A 23,711-nucleotide genomic window follows, 5' to 3' on the forward strand; every position below is an offset into this window, starting at 1 on the left:
AGGATCTAACTGAACTCTACAATGTCCAATAACTTACTATTGACAAGAACATTTTTAGGATCTATCTGAACTCTACAATGTCCAATAACTTACTATTGACAAGAACATTTTAGGAGCTATGTGAACTCTACAATGTCCAATAACTTACTATTGACAAGAACATTTTTAGGATCTAACTGAACTCTACAATGTCCAATAACTTACTATTAACAAGAACATATTTAGGATCTATCTGAACTCTACAATGTCCAATAACTTACTATTGACAAGAACATATTTAGGATCTATCTGAACTCTACAATGTCCAATAACTTACTATTAACAAGAACATATTTAGGATCTATCTGAACTCTACAATATCCAATAACTTACTATTAACAAGAACATATTTAGGATCTAACTGAATTCTACAATGTCCAATAACTTACTATTAACAAGAACATATTTAGGATCTATCTGAACTCTACAATGTCCAATAACTTACTATTGACAAGGACATTTTTAGGATCTATCTAAACTCTACAATGTCCAATAACTTACTATTGACAATAACATTTTTAGGATCTATCTGAACAAACTCCTTGTCTTCATTGACCATCTCCACAGCTTCTTCCAAATTACAGGCTTTGTAGGCAGAGTAGGAAGTTAATGTAGAATTCACCTCACTAAATTTCTGTAATTCATTCTGTAATTAGAGTAATTGCAAAACATTAAAAAACTAATTTGGAAAAGGGACAAAAATTAATTGTATATGGAAAAACATAGATGACAGCCACTCATAGTTGAGATTTGGAAGTGCCTTCTTGGGTCCCATGTATGTTTTTACGGAACAGCACTAATGCATTATCTCTATCAAAGCTCTTTTTTTATCAATCAAATAAGAGTTTTTTGGAGATAAACCTCAGATTCTCTTGTCTAATATACTTTATAAGTGCATTTATAAGCAAAATACAAGATTTACCTATATAAGTACTGGAAAACAAAACAGCAGTCGCTTAAAAGTGAAAGGCTGTGTCAATGAATTGTACAAGGTTTTGCATGCAAATAGATAATGATTTTCATAAAACAATCAGAAGAATAAAGCATCTGTCTTTTATAGTCACAAAGCACAAAGTATGACATTTCACATTAAGAAACAAGAGGCTCTCAAGAGCCTGAATCGCTCACCTTAATTCTTTTGGTTAAATCTCTCATCAATGATTATTTTGGCTTTTCAATTTATTTAAATGTTTTTGGATCAACCTATTTTCTTCAAAAGCAAAAAAAAAATCATTTTCTCCTATGTTCTATTTTAGCCATAGAAGCTATGTTTCTTGACATACAAGGAAATAAAATATAAAATGTATACTAGATACTATGAAACTCATTTAGCCTAAGTTTGGCTGAAATTGATACAGCAGTTTCAAAGGAGAAGATTTTTTAAAGTAAGTCAACATGATGAACAAATTGTGAAAAAAGTCTTTAAAGGGCAATAACTCCTTAAGGGGTCAATTGACAACTTTGGTCAGATAGACTTATTTGTAGATCTTACTTTGCTGAACATTATTGCTCACTTTACAGTTTATCTCTATCTATAATAATATTCAAGATAATAACCAAAAACAGCAAAAGATTATCAATTCAGGGGCAGTAACCCAACAACAGGTTGTCTGATTCATCTGAAAATTTCAGGGCAGATAAATCTTGACCTGATAAACAATGTTACCCCATGTCAGATTTGCTCTAAATGCTTTGGTTTTTGAGTTATAAGCCAAAAACTGCATTTGACCCCTATGTTCTATTTTTAGCAATGGCGACCATGTTTGTTGATAGATCAAAACTTCGGATACAATTTATAAACTAGATACCCTAAGGAATATTCAGTTAAAGTTTGGAAGTATTTGGCCCAGTAGTTTCAGAGGAGAAGATTTTTGTAAAAGATAACTAAGATTTACGAAAAATGGTTAAAAATTGACTATAAAGTCATGATAAATCAAAACCTCGGATACAATTTATAAACAAGATACCCTAAGGAACATTCAGTTGAAGTTTGGAAGAATTTGGCCCAGTAGTTTCAGAGGAGAAGATTCTTGAAATAGTTTACGACGACAGACGACGACGACAGACGACAGACGACGACGGACGCCAAGTGATGGCATAAGCTCACTTGGCCCTTCGGGCCAGGTGAGCTAAAAAATGGAACTATTTCAAAATGAGATAAAAATGGTATTTTAGATAAAACCAAAAATTGTTAAATACCACATCTTCTTTTTTATAAAGCATTTAGCATAAAAAGCAAACATGTAAACAATGTCACCCATTCAAAAAGTGTAGTCATTTACGACACAAAATTAAAACATTAACCATTTCACACATTAGAAAACAAGAATTTGTCCCTTGTACACAGATCCCCATCTGTACTATCATTTTCTATGTTCAGCGGACTGTGAAAATGGGGTAAAAACTCTTATTTGGCATTAAATTAGAAAGGTCATATCATAGGGAACATGTGTACTAAGTTTCAAGTTGATTGGACTTCATCAAAAACTACCTCGACCAAAAGCTTTAACCTGAAGCAGGACAGACGGATGGACAACGAACGAAGAGAGGGTCGAACAGAGGGAATGACAAATAAACATAATGCCCATAGATGGGGCATAAAAATGTGTACCATTACATACTAAAACAAAAATGTTACCCAATGCCCACTAATAATAAAAGCTTACGAGTAAGAATCTACTGTTTTCCTTGACTTCCTGATAATCCTGTATATTCCCTGCTGCTAGTACGTACATCTGGGATAACAACTGTACATGCTGTCAAATATAAAATATAAAAAGTGTCACTCATACATTATTTAAAAGAGGGGCAATAGATACCAGAGGGACATTCAAAATCATAGAATAGATAAAAAAAATAAAATGACAATGCCATGGCTAAAGTTATGCAGCAAAAGTATAAGACAGGGAGGGGATTCTTTTTTCACCATTTGACCCTCCATAAAACTTATCATCCACTAATATAGCATACACTATCCAAAAAACCAATTTGCATGAAGTTAAGTTACTTTTAGACCTCTAGCTAGCTGTTCCATTTCATCTTATTTTCCATGGTTCAGAGGAAACTGCTTGTTGCTATTCCAGTGTGACTGTGTGAAAGATTTTTGTTGTTGAGTTTTTTAGCAAATAACAACTGCTTTGAATAGATTTTTTTTCTAATGATTTTAAATGTCTATGAAACAAATTGTGATTCAAAAAGTCCTAAACTTGTGGTTACAAATTTAGAAGTACTTATCAATAGAGTACTTATTACGATCTACTTTTTCATATTAACCCTTATTTCTTAGCTGCAATATTTATAGGACATATAAATGTGTCATCAATAACGACCTTTCTCATTTGGTGTTCTAGTTGTATCCTCTGTGATTCTGTTAGTCCAACTTCTATACTGGGACATACAGACTTGCTGGATTTCTTGGTAGATCTGTGATAAATATTTAATATAAGTAGTTATCAGTCATGAAAAATCAAGTTCAATACATTGACATATATCTACAATATAAACACAAGTTAAAATAAAGGACAAAATAAAGCAACCATACAATAAGGCTCTGAAACAGTCTCACAATTACTCCATGTGTGACTGAGACAGCAACCATACAATAAGGCTGTGAAACAGTCTCACAATTACTCCATGTGTGACTGAGACAGCAACCATACAATAAGGCTGTGAAACAGTCTCACAATTACTCCATGTGTGACTGAGACAGCAACCATACAATAAGGCTGTGAAACAGTCTCACAATTACTCCATGTGTGACTGAGACAGCAACCATACAATAAGGTTGTGAAACAGTCTCACAATTATTCCATGTGCGACAAGGGCAGTAGTATCTTTGCCATATGTTTCTCAAGTGACAATATTTATTAAAGATTTGTCAGAATACCATATATCGTTTTTTTTTCGCATCAGATTTTTTTTGGCAATTTCATGACAAAATGGGCATGTTAAATTTTCACTTTGTATAATTTTCTCCGCATGAGAAAATAAAGGCTAAAATATAACTGTTTCACATTGTTTTAGGTGAAAGTAACACAAAATTAATCAACTGACAGGTTATCAATCACTAATAAATACGAGTACAACAAACAAAGTACACAATTTTGAGAACTTTAAAGGAACATAATCTTATTATGCACATTGGGGCATAATAAAAATTGAAGGTTTTGATCATTACAGGTATACAAATATCCTTGTAAAAGTGATTTATTTTTATTATATTTTTACATTTAATGCCTTTTGATTGGATTAGGACACCTATCAATCATCCCTAATTAGCATCTGATTGCCGTGTCGTCAAAAGGTGCAACACATATGCTTAGCTGATTTAATTATTGTGAAAACAGAGATTTAAATTAAATTTGCTCATTCTTGTGATCTCCTGAACAATACAAAAGTCCATAATTAACAGTATAATATATAAAACTTTTCAAATTTTGATAAATCTAGAAATATGTAGGGAAATTTAAGCGGGGTCAAATTTTCGTGTTTATTGCGAACAAAGCGAAAAATCAAACACATGCAAAAAAAAACCTGATATACAGTAGTTTCTTGATTTTCTTGTATTTTCATGTAGGGTTTGCATATGTTTTAACTAACGGAAAATTTAAATATAAATTATTATAGCTATCAATATATGAAGAAAGAGATTGATTGATTGTTGCGCAACATCAAATGTTACATGTATATTTAGGACAAAACATGATTTGTACCAGACTGTCACACTGAGTCAGCTTTTTAATGTGCTAAATCACAAAGTAAAAGTCTGTGGGTAGACATGACACCCCACCAGGACACATTATTTTGACTTCAAGCTAACAAATATCCACTCTAAACTCTAAATGCTGCTTATTTTGCAAAGAAGCAGGAAATATCAATTTAAAAGTATTTGAACTCATGACCTCCCACACTCTAAGTCATGCACTATAACACAAGTCTTTAATGCAATATAATGTGTGTATTTATTCATGTTTTACATATACATGTAGATTATATCACTGGAACAAGTGTGTTACAATATTTCTCCACTTGAGACAGTTGAATTTTAATATTTTAAACAAAAGGCTTGCAGAGCTTTTTGAATAGTTAAAATTTAACTGTTGAGAAAAGAGAAATATCCAATATACAAGTTATGGTGGTCGAATCTGTTTCTCAACCATTTTTTTCCCCCCTTTTTTAAAGATTTGAAGAACATTGTGGTTGGTTTTTTTATTATGTGACTTCACCAGGCATTGTCATTGTTTTTCATGACATCACAAGAGGAAATTCTGAAGAAATCATGAAAATTAAATAACAACCAGTCATTTGCTGAGAACAGATGTTTTACTTGCGACGAGAAATATTTTTCTCACTACTATCAAGAAATGTGAAAATAGCACAAAAACTATAGAAATATGTATCTAACACTAGCTGTAATACAACCTATAACTAGTTCTTACATTTTGACTGTTTCAATTGCTCTTTTCTTTAATAGTTCTTTCTCTCCTTCTTCTAATGTATCTGTATCTTGATAAGCTTCCAATAATTCATCCATTAATTCATTCATTTCTTTTCCTATGAAAAGCAGACAAAATAATAGAAATTATCTCTTCATACTCAAATTAACACTCAAGATTGTCCGTCTTTGTATAACCATGCATAAAATTCATTTTACATGCACTTATAACTATTATCAATGAGAGCCGTGATGTCGTGGTTAATGCATCGGACTACTAACACAAAGGTTCCTGGTTTGATTCCCGTTTGGGATGAAAATTTCAGGAACTCAATTTTCTGCTCTCCCTTGACACCATTTGCCAGTATGGTCTTAAGGAAACGATGATAGTCCGTCGGAAGGGGACGATAAATGGCTGACCCGTGTTAAGAGAGAGCCATATCTCTTGCACGTTAAAGACACCCTTGTAGATTTCGAAAAAGAGTAGGCTAATGCCGCTACAAGGCAGCACAGGAAAGGGATTAATATAAGTTGCAAAAACTTGTTTCCCAATCCACTCTAAATAAATATGTTTAAACTAACTATTATCAGTTTACTTCCTTTTTTGTTAGCTGGTATTTTATTGTGTTTGGGAATTTTTTTTCCTTAAATATTGCAAATGAAAACTATTGCTTTCTTGTACTTGATGATCACTTCTATCATAAGAGCCAATTTTCAGTCTTAGGTGAAATGTGTGTTAACTTTTAACTTTAAATGCTAAAGGTTTTCTTGTGTGTGTATTACTGCTATTTTTCGAAATTTTCCTTTGAACTTACTGACTCATAATTTCCCTTCTGAGCACAGTAGTGATATAAAAAATTATCACTAAATTAGGGGCTCACGTGTCAATTGTCAATGAAATTAACAATGTTGTCATAGGTAAAAAAAATATTATTGGTCATCTGAACTTGTATCAGCTCAAGCTAGAAAATCAATCTTGTTAAGATGACCAATGATAACCTATAACTAGATATAATTGAGATGGGAGCCATCTCTGTGGGCCCCGCTGTCAATAACGTGGGGTGAATTAGTTGTATGGACAATCTGATATGAAGCATTATTTGAAGTTATTACATGTCTCATGTGTGATTTTAATCTAAGATTTCAAGTTAAAACTGATAAATATTCTCATCTTACTTTCATAGTATAATAGTGATATGACTGCATGATGTGAACTCATTGTTGACTACTCTAAGGTGACTTCTGGATATATGGATTGATGTACTTATGCCTTCAATATATTATGACCCACCAAGTATAAAGTATGAAATATTAACGGTTCTCGAGAGGTAGAGATTTGTTAAGAACAACGAAGGGATGGACAGACCAACAGACTGACCTTAGACCTAGGAAGCATACATTATGACACTTTCTCTGGTGTTGGTTAATATATATCTTAAGTTGAAAACGTTTGTCAGGTATAAAGTATGAAATAATAACAGCTGTCCTCTCAAAATATAGTGTGGATCAAATTTGTTAGCGATGGACAGACCAACAGACATACAGACCTTTGACCTAGGAAGTGGTACATACAAATGTACATCATGACACACCCTCTGGTGTTGGTTTAAATGGATGTCAAGTATAATATTTGAAATCATAACGGTTCTCAAGATATAGAGCGGACACAATCTTCACCACAGGACACAGGGTTGTCGTCTGAAACCAAAGTTTTTTTGACATTGACCTTTGACCACGGAAGTTGAACATACATCATGACATGCCCTCTGGTGGTGGTTGAAATGGATGTCAAGTATAAACTTTGAAATCATAACGGTTATCTAGATATGGAGCGGACACGATCTTCACCACAGGAAATGGGGTTGACAACTGAAACCAAAGTTTTTGACCTTGACCTTTGACCTAGGAAGTTGTATATACAACATGACACACCCTCTGGTGTTGGTTAATAATCATGTTAAGTATTAAGTATGAAATCATAATGGTTCTCTAGATATGGAGCGGACACGAAAGTGTTACGGACGGACAGACTGATCACTATAGGGCTACCCTAATTACTTACGAGATATTTGTACTGCCCTGTCACGTCTTAAATCTTCCATATCAACATCCTCCTCCTCAACCTCCGCCAGGTAGTTATATTCTGGATCATTCTCATCATCATTTGTATCCTCATTCTCTGCAAAAGAGTTTTTTAAAAGTCTTTATTTGGTTTAATTCAAAAGATTCTCCACAATATTATATTGTCTCATTGATACCAAATCTAAAATATATAGCACTTCTTGACAAGAGTTTCCAAATTTACTAATATATATATAAATGTAATCCCCTTTCTAGAGATGGGGTATAATTTCATGTTTATATATATTTTGACCTTTACATACACAGCTTTATTGAGCTTTTTATCTGCTATGTATATTGTAAGATTACATTAATTTTTAATCAAATGCATTAAGCTTCAGTTTTTTAACAAGGCTTACTGCAATTAGTCCAACTCAGGATGACTCTAGTTTAAAGATCAGCGTTAATGTGCACAACATTCCAAATTGAAGTCAAAACTCTTCCATCAAGTTGGCTATCATATTAAAGGGAAGTGAAAAAAATACTAAGTATCTTACAGAGTATTAATTAAACAAAAACTACATTATGTTTAATGTAATTTCTAAACCTGTATGCTTTACAAAAAAAGTTTGTTAGTGAAAAAAATTGTGAGAAAAATTCGCTCTGAGAAAAAAAATAAAAAAATCTGTTTTATTTATAAATATCATCGACAAACTCCACTTACCCGAGATGGAGGAATCAAAATTGGCCCAAGTGATTCCTAAAGTAACTTACCTGGTATTTTCTGTAATCCTGTTAAAAAAGTCATCCAATCTTTGTCATCACAAGAGGTTTCATACATGTCCCAGGTTATATCAGGTGCCACAAAGTTTGACTCTAACTCTAATAAACTGGTATCATGCAAAGAAAGTTTGGATCTGGTTCTTAAAGCAATGGTTTCCTCTTCTGCCTGTCAAATTTAAAAATATTCAAATATTAACATAAAATCATGGAAAGACACAATGTTGTAAAGCACATAAAATATAATGTTAAATTTCCCAACATTTATGATAATTTCCTCATTTAATCTTAAAGCTAGATTTGCAAGTATAGTCCCTCACCTGCAGCAAATAAACAAAAATCCATCTGTAAATAAAGAATGTAATTCTATCAAAGAGGGTTACATGTAGGTAGATCATAAAACTTAACATAATTCTATCCTATATTTACCTGCTTAGCCTTCCTATCAGACTCTGCCATAGCCATGTGATATCTTTTTCCTAGCATGCTCTTTGTTGCTGACACTGGGAGCTTTGTTGGTGGACCCATAGGACTTTTCAGCTATAAGATAATAAAGGAACTATGTGATTTGTTCTTTTCCAAATAATTCAAAAGTAACAGGTTTTATTTCTTACTATTGCTTACTGATAATTTACAATTTACAATGCCTGATTTTTTATGTTAATATCAAGGAACGAGTTTGTTTCTACAATACATAAAAATCTAAACAGTGACATCCATAATTTTAATTTCTCTGTTTACTGTGAATGTCAGAGTATGTTCACTAGTATTCCTTTTCATATACATGATATGTATTCTTTTTCATACAGATTATTATTATATTGAGACTTTTTATAATTTAGAAATTTGTATACCAGTAATCATATAGATTAGGACTATCAGAATAACTTCTGCCTACAAACTGTTAATCTTTAAAGTTATGTGTTATCAGGAAGCATAGAAATATAGATTCCACAACTGCAACAAGTGTTTTACGATATTTCTCCATTCGAGACAGTTAAATTTTAATATTTTAAGCAGAGGCTCTGCCGAGCTTTTAAAATAGTTAAAATTTAACTGTCAATATTATAATACACGAGTTATAGTGGTGGAATCTGTTTCTCTAATGATTTGTATCCCTCTTTTTCAAAGATTTGAAGAAAGTTGTGTACTTTTTATGTGACGTCATCAGGCAATGTCGCCTTTTTTCATGATGTCACAATGGAAAATTCAGAAGAAACAAAGAAAATTTAACGTCACAATAAAATTTCGACCAACCATTTGCTGAGAAGAAATTTTTCACAAGAGATTAGAAATATTTTTCTCACAGCGGTCAGAAAATGTGAAAATAACATGAAAATTAGAGATGTGTTATCATAAAATATAGAAGTTCTCCCTATACATGTACTTACTTCATCATCCCCTTGAACACTGGGAGTCTTGTCTAAATCTGAGAAACGACTGATGGCAGAGGATGGTGTTGCTGGCGTTGAAGGTCGTGGTGACCCCAAGTCACTGACCTGGGATGAGGCTACACTCTCACTATCTTCATCACTATAACTACCCAACTATTAATACAAAAATCAAATGTCACTGATTGAGTGATGCATTAATTGATATAATTGCCTTCCTTACAGTGAAAAAGATATCATTTGCAAAACAATAAAATAGAAATGGTCTTCAAACTTTAAATTAATATCTCATAGTGCAAATCTAACTCTTCAATCCATATTAGAACTTTGAACATCACTATCTTTAGACACATTTTTTGTCCTATGATAAATTTAACTACTTTTACCTCTATTTCTTTCTCAGGATTATATTCATCGTCCCCATCTTCGTCATCATCAGGTAAAGGAAGGTCCAAGAATGATGTGGTCAATCTTTCTTTCTTTTTCAAAGGAGATAATGGCCAGGGATGATGTATCTGTCAAACAAATTCAAAGTTCTATAACAAGTATAATACATTTTCCTTCTAAAATTACATAATGTAGTATTCAGAGAAAAGTGTGAATATTTCCAATCAAAGAACTAAGCTACAACATCTTGTTTAACATTAGAATAGAGTCTGGATACTGCGGCTTTGATTATTTTTTCGTGCAAACATCATTAGTGGATGTAAGAAAAAATGTGTTGTGGTGAATATTAAATTTTGTGGTTTTGTAAAAGTCTGCATACAAACCTATAGAAAGCTTGTGTTTCGTTAAACATCTATCAAGATTTACCTTTACCAACTAAATCCATGAAATTTGGTTTCCAATGAATAATGAAGAATCCAGTTTCATATTTTCAGATTTCTCAAGTGTTCTATTGTAGTGGACGTTTTTTGTAATGATTTATACTTGTGAGTGCTAGCTATTGACAGAAGCAGATACATATACATTGTATTAAACAATTCTACAAATAAGAAATTCAGAATGGACATTGATAGACTGCTCACTGTGGAGAGTTTGAAAAAAACAATTAAACATTACATGTAGTCAGTGATATTGTTGGCTTTTGTAAAAACTACCTCTACCCTTTTTTATTGGGAAAATATGCGTAATTTTAATCAAATTGGGAAATTTAGAATAAACCATGAATTTGACTGAAACTTCAACTTACTTACCCCCTTTGAAATAAGACCCCTTTTTGTCAGAAAGGATACATAAATAGACCCTAAAATACTGCTCATATAGTCATTTCAGGCATACCAGATGTATTAATGAGTGTTTTTCAGTTTGTTATCATGCCCACTTACTACTGAGACTGCACTGTTTGTGAAAAAAGTTGTCTTGTTGGGAATAATTTTAAGCCAATTTTTTTTCAAATTGGGATTCTTCTCTAGGGAAAAAAGCCTTTATTCTCCACTAATTTAAGGCAAACAATATCACTGGTAGTGCAACTTCAACATCAAAACACAGGTGGATTATCAATCATAAAAACAAAACTAAAAAATCTTCTATGATTTATTTTTTGAACTTTAACTCACTGTTCCATCTTTTTCCAGAACTTCTTTAAACTTTGACCTGGTCATTTTTGGTTCATATGTAGCAGGGACTAGCAACGATTCTGAGTCTTCCTCTGTCATATCATGTAAGGTATTCTTAACCATGGCAACCACATCTTCATTAGTTATAACTTGCTGTAATAAATTAATGTAAAAATACAATATTGTCTAAAGAAGCATTTAACATTGCACTCATGAAAGATCTTTAAATTTATGGATAAATATATTTCAGGTTTTAGTGGGTTGCTGTCACGTTATTGTATATTCAACATTCATCACAAAGTTGAATCAAAGAGAAAACAAAAATTTGACCTGCTATTTTACTTATATTATAAACCATCTTCATATACATGCATTCATCATAATAATTTTTACTCAACATGTAAATTATTAAAAAAAAATCCTGTCACACAAAAAGCGTCACACTCCTGACAAATTTGACATGTTTTTTTAATAAAACTTTTGGCTGGTACAAGATATCTAAATGAAATTTGGCTGCAAGTTAGCTGGTATTGAACTTGTTGGTTTGACATTTAATTTACTTTCCTAAATATAATGGGGGAAACAATATGCCCCAATATGTTAAAATCTTCATTTTTTCTGATTCCACCCTTATTGACTTTTCCTTGTTTTGTTTGGTATCATATAAACCATGCCAAAGTCCTGTTATTATATTCATCTGCTAGTTAATTGAAATTTATAAAAAAAAAAAAAGACCACCAAGCATTTGTGATTTAATTCATTAAATAAACAATCTATATAGATTTTGGACACTACAGTGTTTGACACATTGTACAAACACCTGTCTAATTTTGAATACTATATTCTGACCTCTAGATGTCTTTTGGATGTTTAACAGGTTGTTTTATATGATTGATTTCTTATGGACATATCATTCTTTTTTAATTCTATAATTAATTGGTAGGAAAAGGTTAGGAATGCACCTGCTTTTAATATCTAGGGGAAATGAGATAGAAATATTTTTTCAAAAAATACCTTATATTGGCATTTTTTCTTGTAAGTAAAATTTTTGCTCATTTTGCAAATGTTATTTTACTGCAAAATTTACCCTACATAATATTTCACTGTTCTTTTAAATGCATTCATCTAGGCATTGCCACATGTAGAATGTCTCGTCTAAGGCCTAAATCTCAAAAATAACCTGATAAAAAATACCTGATATACAACATGAATACAGTAATGCATTTTGAGTGATAAATGTATAGGAGGGGGAGGGGGAAAATAGTGTCTATCCATCTGGCAACAAACATTTGATCTTGTCATAGCCCTAAGCTGATAATACCCTTACATGTAATATATTCTTGACATTGACAACAGTCAGATTTTGTCTTGAAGCATTTTCTTCTAAAGCCTTGTCTATTTCATTATCTGAACTATCATCAATTATTTTCCAATTATCGTCGGATGAGTCATCCTCAGATGTATCAGCCTCAGCACCACTAGAGTTATGGCCCTTGTCAGGCGATTTCTCTGCAAATCCAATAGAACGTCTTACTCTTTTTGGTTTTCTTGGTTTGATTTTTCTGAAATACAAAAATATTTTACTTTGATTATAATAGTTATAAATATGAGGTACATATTAATAAGATCACTTCCCAACAACACACATGGCTAACCAGTAATGAATATAAAGCTGAATATTTGCAGTCAACTGTGGTCTAGATTTGTTTACTTTAGACCAGAACAATTTATTCAGCATGTTTACTGCTGTGCAAAAAAACAAAAAAATCTTTTTGTTCCTTTTTTAATTATTTCAACTTTAAAAAAAAAAGTTTCCACAAATAGTTTTGCAATTTTTATATACAAATCAAGTAGATTAGTAAAACAAGGAAACATTGCATAATTTAATCCAGTGGTTGCCCCTTTCTTCAGTGATTTGGCATGGTATAATAATAACCATTTAACATATTTAATCAAGAGGAAATATTGCTGTGGCAGTATTTAATTTTTGTATAGAATTGATACCTCTTTTGTACCTACTGAATCTGCATTTAGAGTCACAAAGTGTAGTGATATAGACTCGTTAATATGTCACTATTTTTTGCTACCAATGGTACATTTATAACACTTTTAAATATTATATACATGTACAACTATATAGTGCCATTAACCAAACAAATATACATACTGTGGGCTTCTTTTGATTCCTCTATTGTGAAGCTTTAGAAATTGTTTAACAGGTGATCTGAATTCTTTTCTCTTTCCTGCTAGATCGTAATGCTTTCTGGCAAGGTCCTGTCTTTTCTGTTTGTTAGATTTGTGAATGGGTGTAGCTAATTCTCCACTCTCATTATTTAAAAAGTTCAGCTGTTCTTTAATAAAATCAAGATTGTCCTCATCAGTGTTGTGAGAACTGGACATGCTAGAATTTGATGGTTTAGGAGGGGGTTGACTTGGTGGAGTAAACAAGAATTCTTTTGAAGTCTGAGGTGGTGTTTCAGATGATGTGGACAACTGAGGAGGGGTTGCTGATGATATGGTCACTTGGGGAGGAGTTTCTAATGATATTGACACCTGAGGTGGTGTACCAATAGATGGAGATGATGAATCAGATATGTCTTTAAGTGGTGTATCAGCTTTGCTATCTACTTCCAACATATCAGATTTCTTTCCAATATTTTCTTCTCCACCTTCCTGAACAATACTGTTACTTTTATCAGCAGACATCTTTGATTACTCCTAAATACTACACCACTTAATTATTATTGTCAGCTGAGTGTCTGCAAAAGAAAAATAATACATGTAAATATTTTTAATAAGTGGCTCTGGATTATTGATGACACAACTTTTTGCCAAGAAGATCATGATTGGTGCCTTGTTTTGACTGGATGTTGAATAATTCATGTTCTGTGTAAATGTCAACTGAAAACTATTTTTTTTAAATTAAATGTCTTTCATTCTAAAATATATAAGGCCATTCCAACCTTAAAAATAATAATATTATATGTTTGTTTTTAACGACTATAATATACCTTCAGACTGAAGGTTTGGTAGGCATGAAAAATATTTTACTTTATCAAAAAGGGCATACTTCAGGCTGCTGTCAAATTGTTTAACCAATGATATATAATTTCACAATAAAGTCAATGTCTGCAATTCCAAATTATTTGTATAAAATAAAATTTGACCAATTGTTAATGTTTACAATTATAATTTTCCGATATCAAATTTAAAGTTAGAATTCCAATTGCTGTCTGAGAAAATTTTGATAGATTCTGTGTTTTTTTGCTAGAAAATCTATTACCAGCTTGGTAGCTTCTAATTCCCCTAATAAAATAGATCCTTTATTGGAAACTGGCTGTCCCAAGTCAGGAGCCTGTAATTCAGTGGTTGTTGTTTGTTTAAGTGTTGCATATTTGTTTTTCGTTCATTTTGCGGTATGGGCTTTGCTTATTGTTGAAGGCCGTACAGTGACCTATAGTTGTTAATGTTTGTTTCATTTTGGTCTTTTGTGGATTGTCTCATTGGCAATCATACCACATCTTCTTTTTTATATAACTCCACATGTTCTGTGCTGTTTGGTATTCAAATAACTGCCCAAGCCCCACATGGACCTGGGTTTCCTTTGCAGGAAGCATCAGTGAAAGCTATTGTTGTATTTTTTTTAGTTAATGTATTTTTTCCAAAATAACAGTCTTTCCCTGAAATGCTTGTTCCTCTGATCTAGACTTTGAACTTCTGAGATTTTTCAAATACTGTGGTGGTGATTTTGAGGCTGCTAACCTTGGAATTCAAATTGAGACTCTATACAATCAGAATCAATCTCTGTTGACCTCTTCATGTATTCAGACTGTATTCTTTCAATTGGTGAGATTATTTTTTCAGGTTCATTTATATTTTCCAATCTTCAAAAATTTGTTTAAAAAATTAAAAGGGATAGTGATTTAATATGATTTTATTTTTTCAATTTGTCTTATACTGGCTTCTTCTCTTTAAAGGCCCAGTGGAAGTATTCCTGCTATTACATCTGGGGTTTCTATACTAGCTGTTGTTGGTTGCTTGAGACATAAGCATAATAATAGCATTTAATTTATTTATATCCTACTGTAGTCTAAAATCGTTCATCTTGTCAGTTCGTTAGGTATTTGTGTTTGAACTTAACACACGGGGAAACTCTGCATTGACGTCACTACGCTACTTCAAGTTCCGGCGTATAAAAACAGAGCAGAATATGTTTTTTCTGCACTTGTGAATAAAAAAACATTTCTTAAGGTAAGTTTTCATTGTTGTTCTCAATTATTGCTAAAAAATGCCAATTTTCTAATGCCCGTTTCAATCCGACTTCCGAATGTGTAGCATTCTAGAACTTCACAAAATCCCACTTCCGGCCTCCATTGCTTTGAGTACATTCCATTCAGTGTCATCAATCTTGTGGCAGGCAATACAGGTCAAGCAAATCGTATTTTTAGGAATTTTAAAATGACATGCTCCTTACGTCTTATGTGATTTTCCAGTGAAAAAAGCCAAACCAAAATCAAAGGAGAACTAAATAAAAAAAAACAATGTCTATGCCATAATTTTGTACAGGAATATAGCTAGAATAGGTCATGTAGGTTAATGAAAAACAATTTACATTTATTTTTCATAGAATTACTTTTTATTCATTATAAAAAGATTGATATTCTGACCATCATGACTGTAGGTAAATATTCATACAGAATTCCATTGATGTCAAAAGGGATGGCAAAAAAAGAGTTTTCCTGTTGAATAAAACCCAAAATTATTGCAAACTATTTTGAAGTAATATCCCACACAGAAATATCGTATTTGCCGTAGACTGAGAAATCCCCGAATTGACAGTAGAGCAATTTGATTGGGTAGAACGAATTGACATCACATGATTTTGACGCAATTGAAAAATAAATATAAACAAACAAGGTCAGAAGGTTATGGGACAGCATCGTACATTAAGTTACTGACAAACAATTATGAGTTACCAAGCTTGACAAAGCATGGTAATAAAAAATGAAAGCTAAAGCTACAGAAAAAATAAGAAAAAAATAGGATAACGAATTATCAACACACTTGGATATGCGTTGTTGTTGTCAGATTTGCCATACATACACTGCTAACATCATGAACATATGGACCATAATTTGGTATTCGGCCTTTGGTTTCTTTTTGTATCCTTTTTTATAAGTTCTAAAATTTAAACTTTTATTTAGTGGGTTGTGTTGGTGTTAGAATAGTATGAATGGAACAATTGAGTTTTTCGAGAAAAAATTAATACATTTTGATTCACCGTTTACGTGACATGAAACCAAACAGGAAACCAATCTTTATTTTCTTTATTTTGCACAATATAATTCAAAAGGCATAAATAAACACCATTACTAGTGTTACTTGCTTCATGTTAATATTTAAAATCTATTTTCAATGTTATATTAAAGTTTTTTTTAAACCTGACAGGAAACCATAAGAAACCGAAAGCATTTTTTTAGTTTTATTTTATTGCAAAATCTGCTTAAATTAATCTGAACAGTATACTTTTTCTTAAAATCCATCTTAAATGTAACAGTATTATAAAACTCCTAAATATGTGCTTGTTTTGAAAACAATTAGTACATTTTATTCAGAATTTTCCATATTTTCTCCATTGATACAGGATACCATAATCGTTGAATCATGATGTTTAAGCAAAAAAAATGTATTTATATTTGGTTTTGATTTTCCAGTTAATATATACAATTTATTCCAAATCATTGGCAATGTAACATTCTTTAAATCCAGTAAAGAAAAATCCTTCAACTTGGAATTAAAATCTTTAAAATAGACACAATGTGATACTTGTGACATGTACACCATCTACAGGGTTTCCACATTTTAACCTACTTTAGTGGACTAAAATCAATAAAGTACTTCCTTTCAAGTCATGCATGCTAAAAGTTTACTTCTCCTTTGACAAATTTATTGCGTTTCTGATAAGTGTTTGCAGAACATGAATAAAAAATATTAATTAAAAACTGTGACAGGATTCCAACTTTGTACATTCCAAGTGTAACGGTATATTAACATGTATTTGTTATTAAATTATATTTATTCACCTAAAATATCCAGTAATATTTACTGCTGAAGTTAAATCAATCCAACGAGCATTGGTACAATGATAAGAGACGTAATTTCGATTGATTTTACCAAGGACTCTTCACGTCATTATCGGGAAACGAAGTGTGTTCTAACGTCTGTCAAATATGAAATCGATTTTGTCAAGTCATTGGGCATTTATTTTCACACAGGATCGTATGTAACATTATGCACATAGAAAAAATAACAGACCACCGGTGCAATCTCTTTGACAATTGTATTTTCCCCTTTTAAACAAGACGAAACAAGTCTACAGATTATGTTTGCTAACATCCCGTTGGAAACAAAAACAATGTTTAGACCTAGTATTTCGTACATCCGGCCGTAATGGCGTGATCACATGCTAGTCACATGTTTCACGTATGACCGGAAATGGTTAGAACTTAAAGACAAAAACAATTTTAATAAATAATTGGACTTCTGTTTCGTGTGAAATGTAACGCATAACGGCAACGTAATTTTCTTACTTAATTATTACGAAGATCAAAACAAGAATGTAAATCATCTCGGATTTACCTGTTTGAACATCTCGCGAGAGTTCATAATTGCATATTGTTTTTAAGAATTATATTACAACAAAGCAGATTACATCATCTAAAAATTGCGTTATGAAATCGGACGCAAAAATCACGCCACTGTTCTTACATCTGCTACATAAATACTTATAGTTCTCGGCATTTTCTTCCCACTATTCTTATTGGTCGATGTTCTTTGTTATTTGAAAGCAAAAGTTACGAATTTGCCGGTGACGATTATCTATAAATCAGTCAGCGTTATGCTCTTCGGAAGCAATAAATAACGCGAGAAACGACACAAAAATACGGTTGTAGAATCTTTGAAATTCGTATATTTTAAATTTTTTTCTAGGGAAGTGTAGCATACACTTGTATGTTGATAAAAATAATGGCATCTTTACATGTAGTTGCAACTTTTCTTACAGTAATTCACATTTTATCACTTTTCTATAGTTATAGGAAACGGAGCCCAATAGCAAATTATGGTCCATATACAGGCGCGTAGCTCCCTATACGCCAACACGCAGTTGCGTGCACATCGGTTCGGCATGCAAAAAAAAATATTGCAAAATTAAAAAATTACAAATTAAATTTTAAAGGAAACACATATGTTGTCACTTTTTTAATTTATGAAATGTCATTAAATAACGGCATTTGGTTTCAGAATAGAAGTTTTATTGAAGATCATGCTGCTACATGACAAAATCGGACAGTGTAACTTGTATCTTTTACAAGATATGAATTAGTTATACTCAGTCTAACACATGTAGTTTCGGAGCACAGTTTACAGAGTACGGTTTATCTGTTTGGAATGAGATGTATAAATCGGCATGAGATTTATCAGAACCCTTCGATATCGTTGAAATTATGCCATGGCGATGTGTTCGACGGACTACCAGAGCCACTCATCCTGCAAACACGCCAAACATTATTGGAAAGTTTCATTATATTTTGTGTTTATAGACCATATGAAAATCGAATGCCTATGATAATGGAACTGGAGAGTGAAGTCGCGTCTGGTATTATCAGAAAATCGCTTCTCTGTGTCGTATCTTCTTCCTCCTGTTTTAGGAAATATAACAAACGAACAAATCTCAACATTGTCAGAGACATACGAAACTGATCTGGTATGTAATTTTGACGAATTCAATTGTGAGGTCGCTCAAAGGCGAACACGTACACTGGTTTATAACATCTCGCGAGTGCTACCGTGGAGATCTATGTACTACGTCTGTTGAAATCAAATGTACGATCACTAATGAACAATGACAGGTTATCATCGCTAGCATAACTGCATATTCATCGGAATAGTGTGAATATTGCCGACAAATAAATAGAGAAGTTCGTTTCTGCCTAGACCCGAAGAGCAGATTTTTGGGGTTACACTAATGTCCTGACAATGTCCTGACAATGACCTGACAATGTCCTGACAGAAATGAAAATGCTTAATACTTTTTTATTATTGGAAGGATTTACTTATTTTTTCTTATATCTCTGTATTCAATGTTAGAATCTTCCTTGACATTAAATTTGAAGTCGAACCTTCAAATAACAAAAACGTTATTAGCATTTTACATCGGTCAGGACATTAGTCACGGGAGTACGTAGTTGGTCAGGTCAAGTTTTCTAACTTTTGAAAATATTTGTTTTCTTATTTTTTCTTATATTTTTGTATCAAATGTATTAATCTTCCTTGGTATCGAATTTGAAGTCTATCCTGTCAATAATAAAACATTTTTTAGCCGTTTCATATTGGTCAGGACATTAGTAGTTTCAAAGTCAAGTTGGTCAGGTCAAGTTTTCTAACTCTTAAAAATATCTTTTAATTTTTTTTTAATTTTATTTATTAAATATAAGTTCTAATCTTGCTTGATTCCAAATTTCAAGTAAATCCTTCCAATAATAAAAAAGTATTAAGCATTTTCATTTCTGTCAGGACATTGTCAGGTCATTGTCAGGACATTGTCAGGACATTAGTGTAACCCAGATTTTTGACAATTTCGAGTAAATTCTGTATCAGAAAAATGTGTAGTTTATGTTTTTAATTAACCATGATTTACTCTATTCAGAAGCTTTATAAATAGTTTTACAATCATAAATTGTTTATAAGTCCTATCTACATGAAGCTCCTCTATCAACTGTCCTATGACCGAAAACCGAAAAAAAACATTTTCCTGCATAAAAGGGTCCCAAAATTTTTTCGCCTCGCTCCGCTCGGCGGTAGTTGCTTGCACTTCGTTTCTTTCTAGCTACGCCCCTGATATAGCATTGTAGACAGCACTATACTTTGATATATTTGTATTTAACTTTTTGTAGGTACCTTTGATATTCCCTTGATGTTTCTGATTATCCCATGGATGTAAACAAACCAGATCTGAGACGCTGTGTTTTGAAAGTGAAATTTGATTCGGTTCAAATACCTCGGATTATGTGCAGCTTCTATATTATTTGCACGAATAATTTGAAATCACCTTTACCCATTGTAGTCTTAATGATATCGAATATGTGCATTCATTTCTGCACTTCTGTCAAATCAGTCAAAAACTTCAGTTAAATTTCCCCGAAAATGCGCCATTTTTAGAAACAGGGGAAATAACTCTAACCAACCAAAATCTGGTATGACTAAGTACCGATTAGAATTTAAAACCAGATGCTCCGCAGGGCGCAGCTATATACGACCGCAGAGGTTGAACCCTAAATGGTTGGGGCAAGTATGGACACAACATTCAAGCTGGATTAAATAGTTGACACAGCATAGGTTTCTGACACAGAACGAATGTGGTCTCATGAACTTAAAAAAAATTGTTTGCCTTTAAACAATTCACTGTGCTGTTAAATATTAATCCTCTCAAAAAAATGTTTGAAGAAATTTTGATTTTATTTATGAAATCTGAAATGAGAAAAATTGCCCCCCCCCCCCCCCCCATTTTTTTTCACATCCCCCTTTCCCTTATTCCAAAACTAAAACTGATCTCAATTCGAATTTCTTATAGAGTTTGCAACAATAACTGCTCATTTAAATACATGTTAAAATATTAAAATGTAAAAACAAGTGCTTGCTTTAATGCTTAGTTTTTCATATTAATAAAACCACAAACAACAGTACAGTTTTCAAACAATACACAAATTAATTAATGAACAATCTGTGGTATTCCATATAAAATCTAACATAATATACAAAACTGTGTGTTCTTGTAAGTCAAACTACTCTAAACATATTTCTGAATGGTAAAGATTGTTTTAATTTATCAGTTGGTAGTAAAAATGAAAATACACTGTATATTGTATAAAACAATGATTTAGGTTAATTCAACTACTATTCTGGACAAAGAAAGATAACTCAAATTTTCAAAGAATATTAAAATTTTCTTGCTATTGTGCAATTAAATATTTCTTACTATTGCGCAATACTGTGCATTTGAAAATACTTGCTATTGCAAAATATTGTGCAATTTAAGATTTCTTGCTATTGAACAATACTGTGCAATTGAAAATTTCTTGCTATTGCACAATACTGTACGATTGAAGATTTCTTGCTATTGCTGAATACTGTGCAATTGAAAATGTCTTGCTATTGCACAATACTTAATATAATAATTTTGAATCCTGATTTGGACCAACTTGAAAACTGGGCCCATAATCAAAAATCTAAGTACATGTTTAGATTCAGCATATCAAAGAACCCCAAGGATTCAATTTTTGTTAAGAAAATCAAACTAAGTTTAATTTTGGACCCTTTGGACCTTAATGTAGACCAATTTGAAAACGGGACCAAAAATTAAGAATCTACATACACAGTTAGATTCGGCATATCAAAGAACCCTAATTATTCAATTTTTGATGAAATCAAACAAAGTTTAGTTTTGGACCCTTTGTGCCCCTTATTCCTAAACTGTTGGGACCAAAACTCCCAAAATCAATACCCAACCTTCCTTTTATGGTCATAAACCTTGTGTTTAAATTTCATAGATTTCTATTTACTTATACTAAAGTTATGGTGCGAAAACCAAGAAAAATGCTTATTTGGGCCCCTTTTTGGCCCCTAAATCCTTAACTGTTGGGATCTCAACTCCCAAAATCAATCCCAACCTTTCTTTTGTGTTCATAAACCTTGTGTTTAAATTTCATAGATTTCTATTCACTTATACTAAAATTATTGTCCAAAAACCAAGAATAATGCTTATTTGGGCCCTTTTTTGGCCCCTAATTCCTCAACATTTAAAACCAAAACTCCCAAAATCAATCCCAACCTGCCTTTTGTGGTCATAAACCTTGTGTCAAAATTTCATAGATTTCTATTTACTTAAACTAAAGTTATAGTGCGAAAACCAAGAAAATGCTTATTTGGGCCCTTTTTGGTCCCTAATTCCTAAACTGTTGGGACCAAAACTTACAAAATCAATCCCAACCTTCCTTTTAATGGTCATAAACCTTGTGTTTAAATTTTATAGATAGTGCGAAAACCAAAACGAAGACGACGACGACGACGCAGAAGACGACGCCAACGCGATACCAATATACAACCAAAAAAAGAAAAAATTTGTCCTGCATTTTTTTAGCTGTAATCTCTGTCCTGCCTTTTTATTTTTCACTCTGTTCCGTCCTGCCTTTTTTGTTTTTAGTTTATCCTGACATTTTTTTACCTAAATTGTCGTTCTGCCTTTTTTTTTGCAAGTGTCTCATCCTGCCTTTTTTTTTTACTCAAAACTCCTGTCCTGCCTATTTTTTTTCAAATTTCATCCTAGCCCCTAGCCCCCCCCCCCCCCATAAAAATCAAATGGTAGCTCCCTTAGTATGTTAGCATTGGTCAGAATTAGAGCCGACAACAATATATGTATTGTGATTAAAAGAATAAAAAAACTAGTATCTCAATTGTTTGTAAACCAATTGAAAGGTCTTTCCTGTTAAAGTGATGTTTTCGTAATGTGCTTTGTATGACATTTCGTTTGATATACGACTAGCATAACTTTTCTTTTTTTACACTTAATGACCCCATCCGCCTACATTTTTGAGATTGACGAAGTATGATATATATGTAATGTAGACTTGATGATGATCTAATTTTCATTTGATTTTTGCACTTAATAACCCCATCCAACTAATTTTTGGAGGTCAACATTTGATATTTCATTTGTATACATCATGACCTTTAAATGAAAATTTATGTTTTGCACTCAATAACCCCACCAACCCATTTTTGGGGACGTCAATTTGATATTGGAAATGCACTCTTTATGGACTTTCATTTGATATGCGACAACCTAACCATCTGATAAGTTTGAATGTTTTGCACTAAATGACCCCACCCTTCTCCCTGGGATGAAAAAGGGGTTTGAAATTTTCATTTTTTAAGTAGAGCTCATTAAGGATGTACACCTCTGAGGAGCCAAAAATTTCTAGAATTAATTTTTTTTCCTTAAAGTCATAAGAAGCCTCAAATTAAAAAAAATTATGCATATGTTTTTTATAACTAAATGGATAGTTTTTATTATACAAGTTATGTACATGTACTTTTTTCTGAGGAAAATTCTTTAATTTGTCCACATTTAGAAGAAGTTTACTTATTTTTATTTGCTTGCTTTCAGGAAGCATATCGCCGACAAATTTTCCGTATGCATAGTGACCCGAGCGTAACCCTCCTCCTAAAAATCCGATGAAAAAATAAATTTGTTGATTGACAAAAAGTGCGGTTCTTTTTAAAACGTCACAATATAACGTCACGTAGTTACAGTGTACAAATGTAAGTTACTTGTCTGTAAAAGTTCCCAGAGTAAAGGTAAGTTGTCCCATTTCATTCATTCACTTTAAC

General features: G+C 32.3%; 1 protein-coding gene across 4 annotated transcripts in view; it reads right to left on the minus strand.

The window, feature by feature from the left end:
• The window catches only part of LOC134714808 (GON-4-like protein), a 75,589-nt gene extending 55,093 nt beyond the window's left edge, over window positions 1-20,496 (minus strand). The window contains exons 1-13 of one of the 4 annotated variants that reach the window (XM_063576390.1): window positions 20,380-20,496; window positions 13,432-14,023; window positions 12,592-12,826; window positions 11,265-11,417; window positions 10,092-10,220; window positions 9,706-9,861; window positions 8,744-8,854; window positions 8,309-8,483; window positions 7,536-7,652; window positions 5,478-5,592; window positions 3,369-3,462; window positions 2,706-2,795; window positions 541-685 (exon numbers count right to left, since the gene is read on the minus strand). In XM_063576390.1, the coding sequence (XP_063432460.1) occupies window positions 541-685; window positions 2,706-2,795; window positions 3,369-3,462; window positions 5,478-5,592; window positions 7,536-7,652; window positions 8,309-8,483; window positions 8,744-8,854; window positions 9,706-9,861; window positions 10,092-10,220; window positions 11,265-11,417; window positions 12,592-12,826; window positions 13,432-13,970 (2,059 nt within the window). In that variant the 5' untranslated portion in view covers window positions 13,971-14,023; window positions 20,380-20,496. Of the gene's footprint in view, window positions 1-540; window positions 686-2,705; window positions 2,796-3,368; window positions 3,463-5,477; window positions 5,593-7,535; window positions 7,653-8,308; window positions 8,484-8,743; window positions 8,855-9,705; window positions 9,862-10,091; window positions 10,221-11,264; window positions 11,418-12,591; window positions 12,827-13,431; window positions 14,024-20,222 lie in introns of all 4 variants that reach the window. The other 3 variants (XM_063576389.1, XM_063576388.1, XM_063576391.1) reach the window with 3 other exon arrangements.
• Window positions 20,497-23,711: the final 3,215 nt, after the last annotated feature.

This window comes from Mytilus trossulus, chromosome 4 (assembly GCF_036588685.1).
Source record: "Mytilus trossulus isolate FHL-02 chromosome 4, PNRI_Mtr1.1.1.hap1, whole genome shotgun sequence".
NCBI classification, from domain to species: Eukaryota; Metazoa; Mollusca; class Bivalvia; order Mytilida; family Mytilidae; genus Mytilus; species Mytilus trossulus.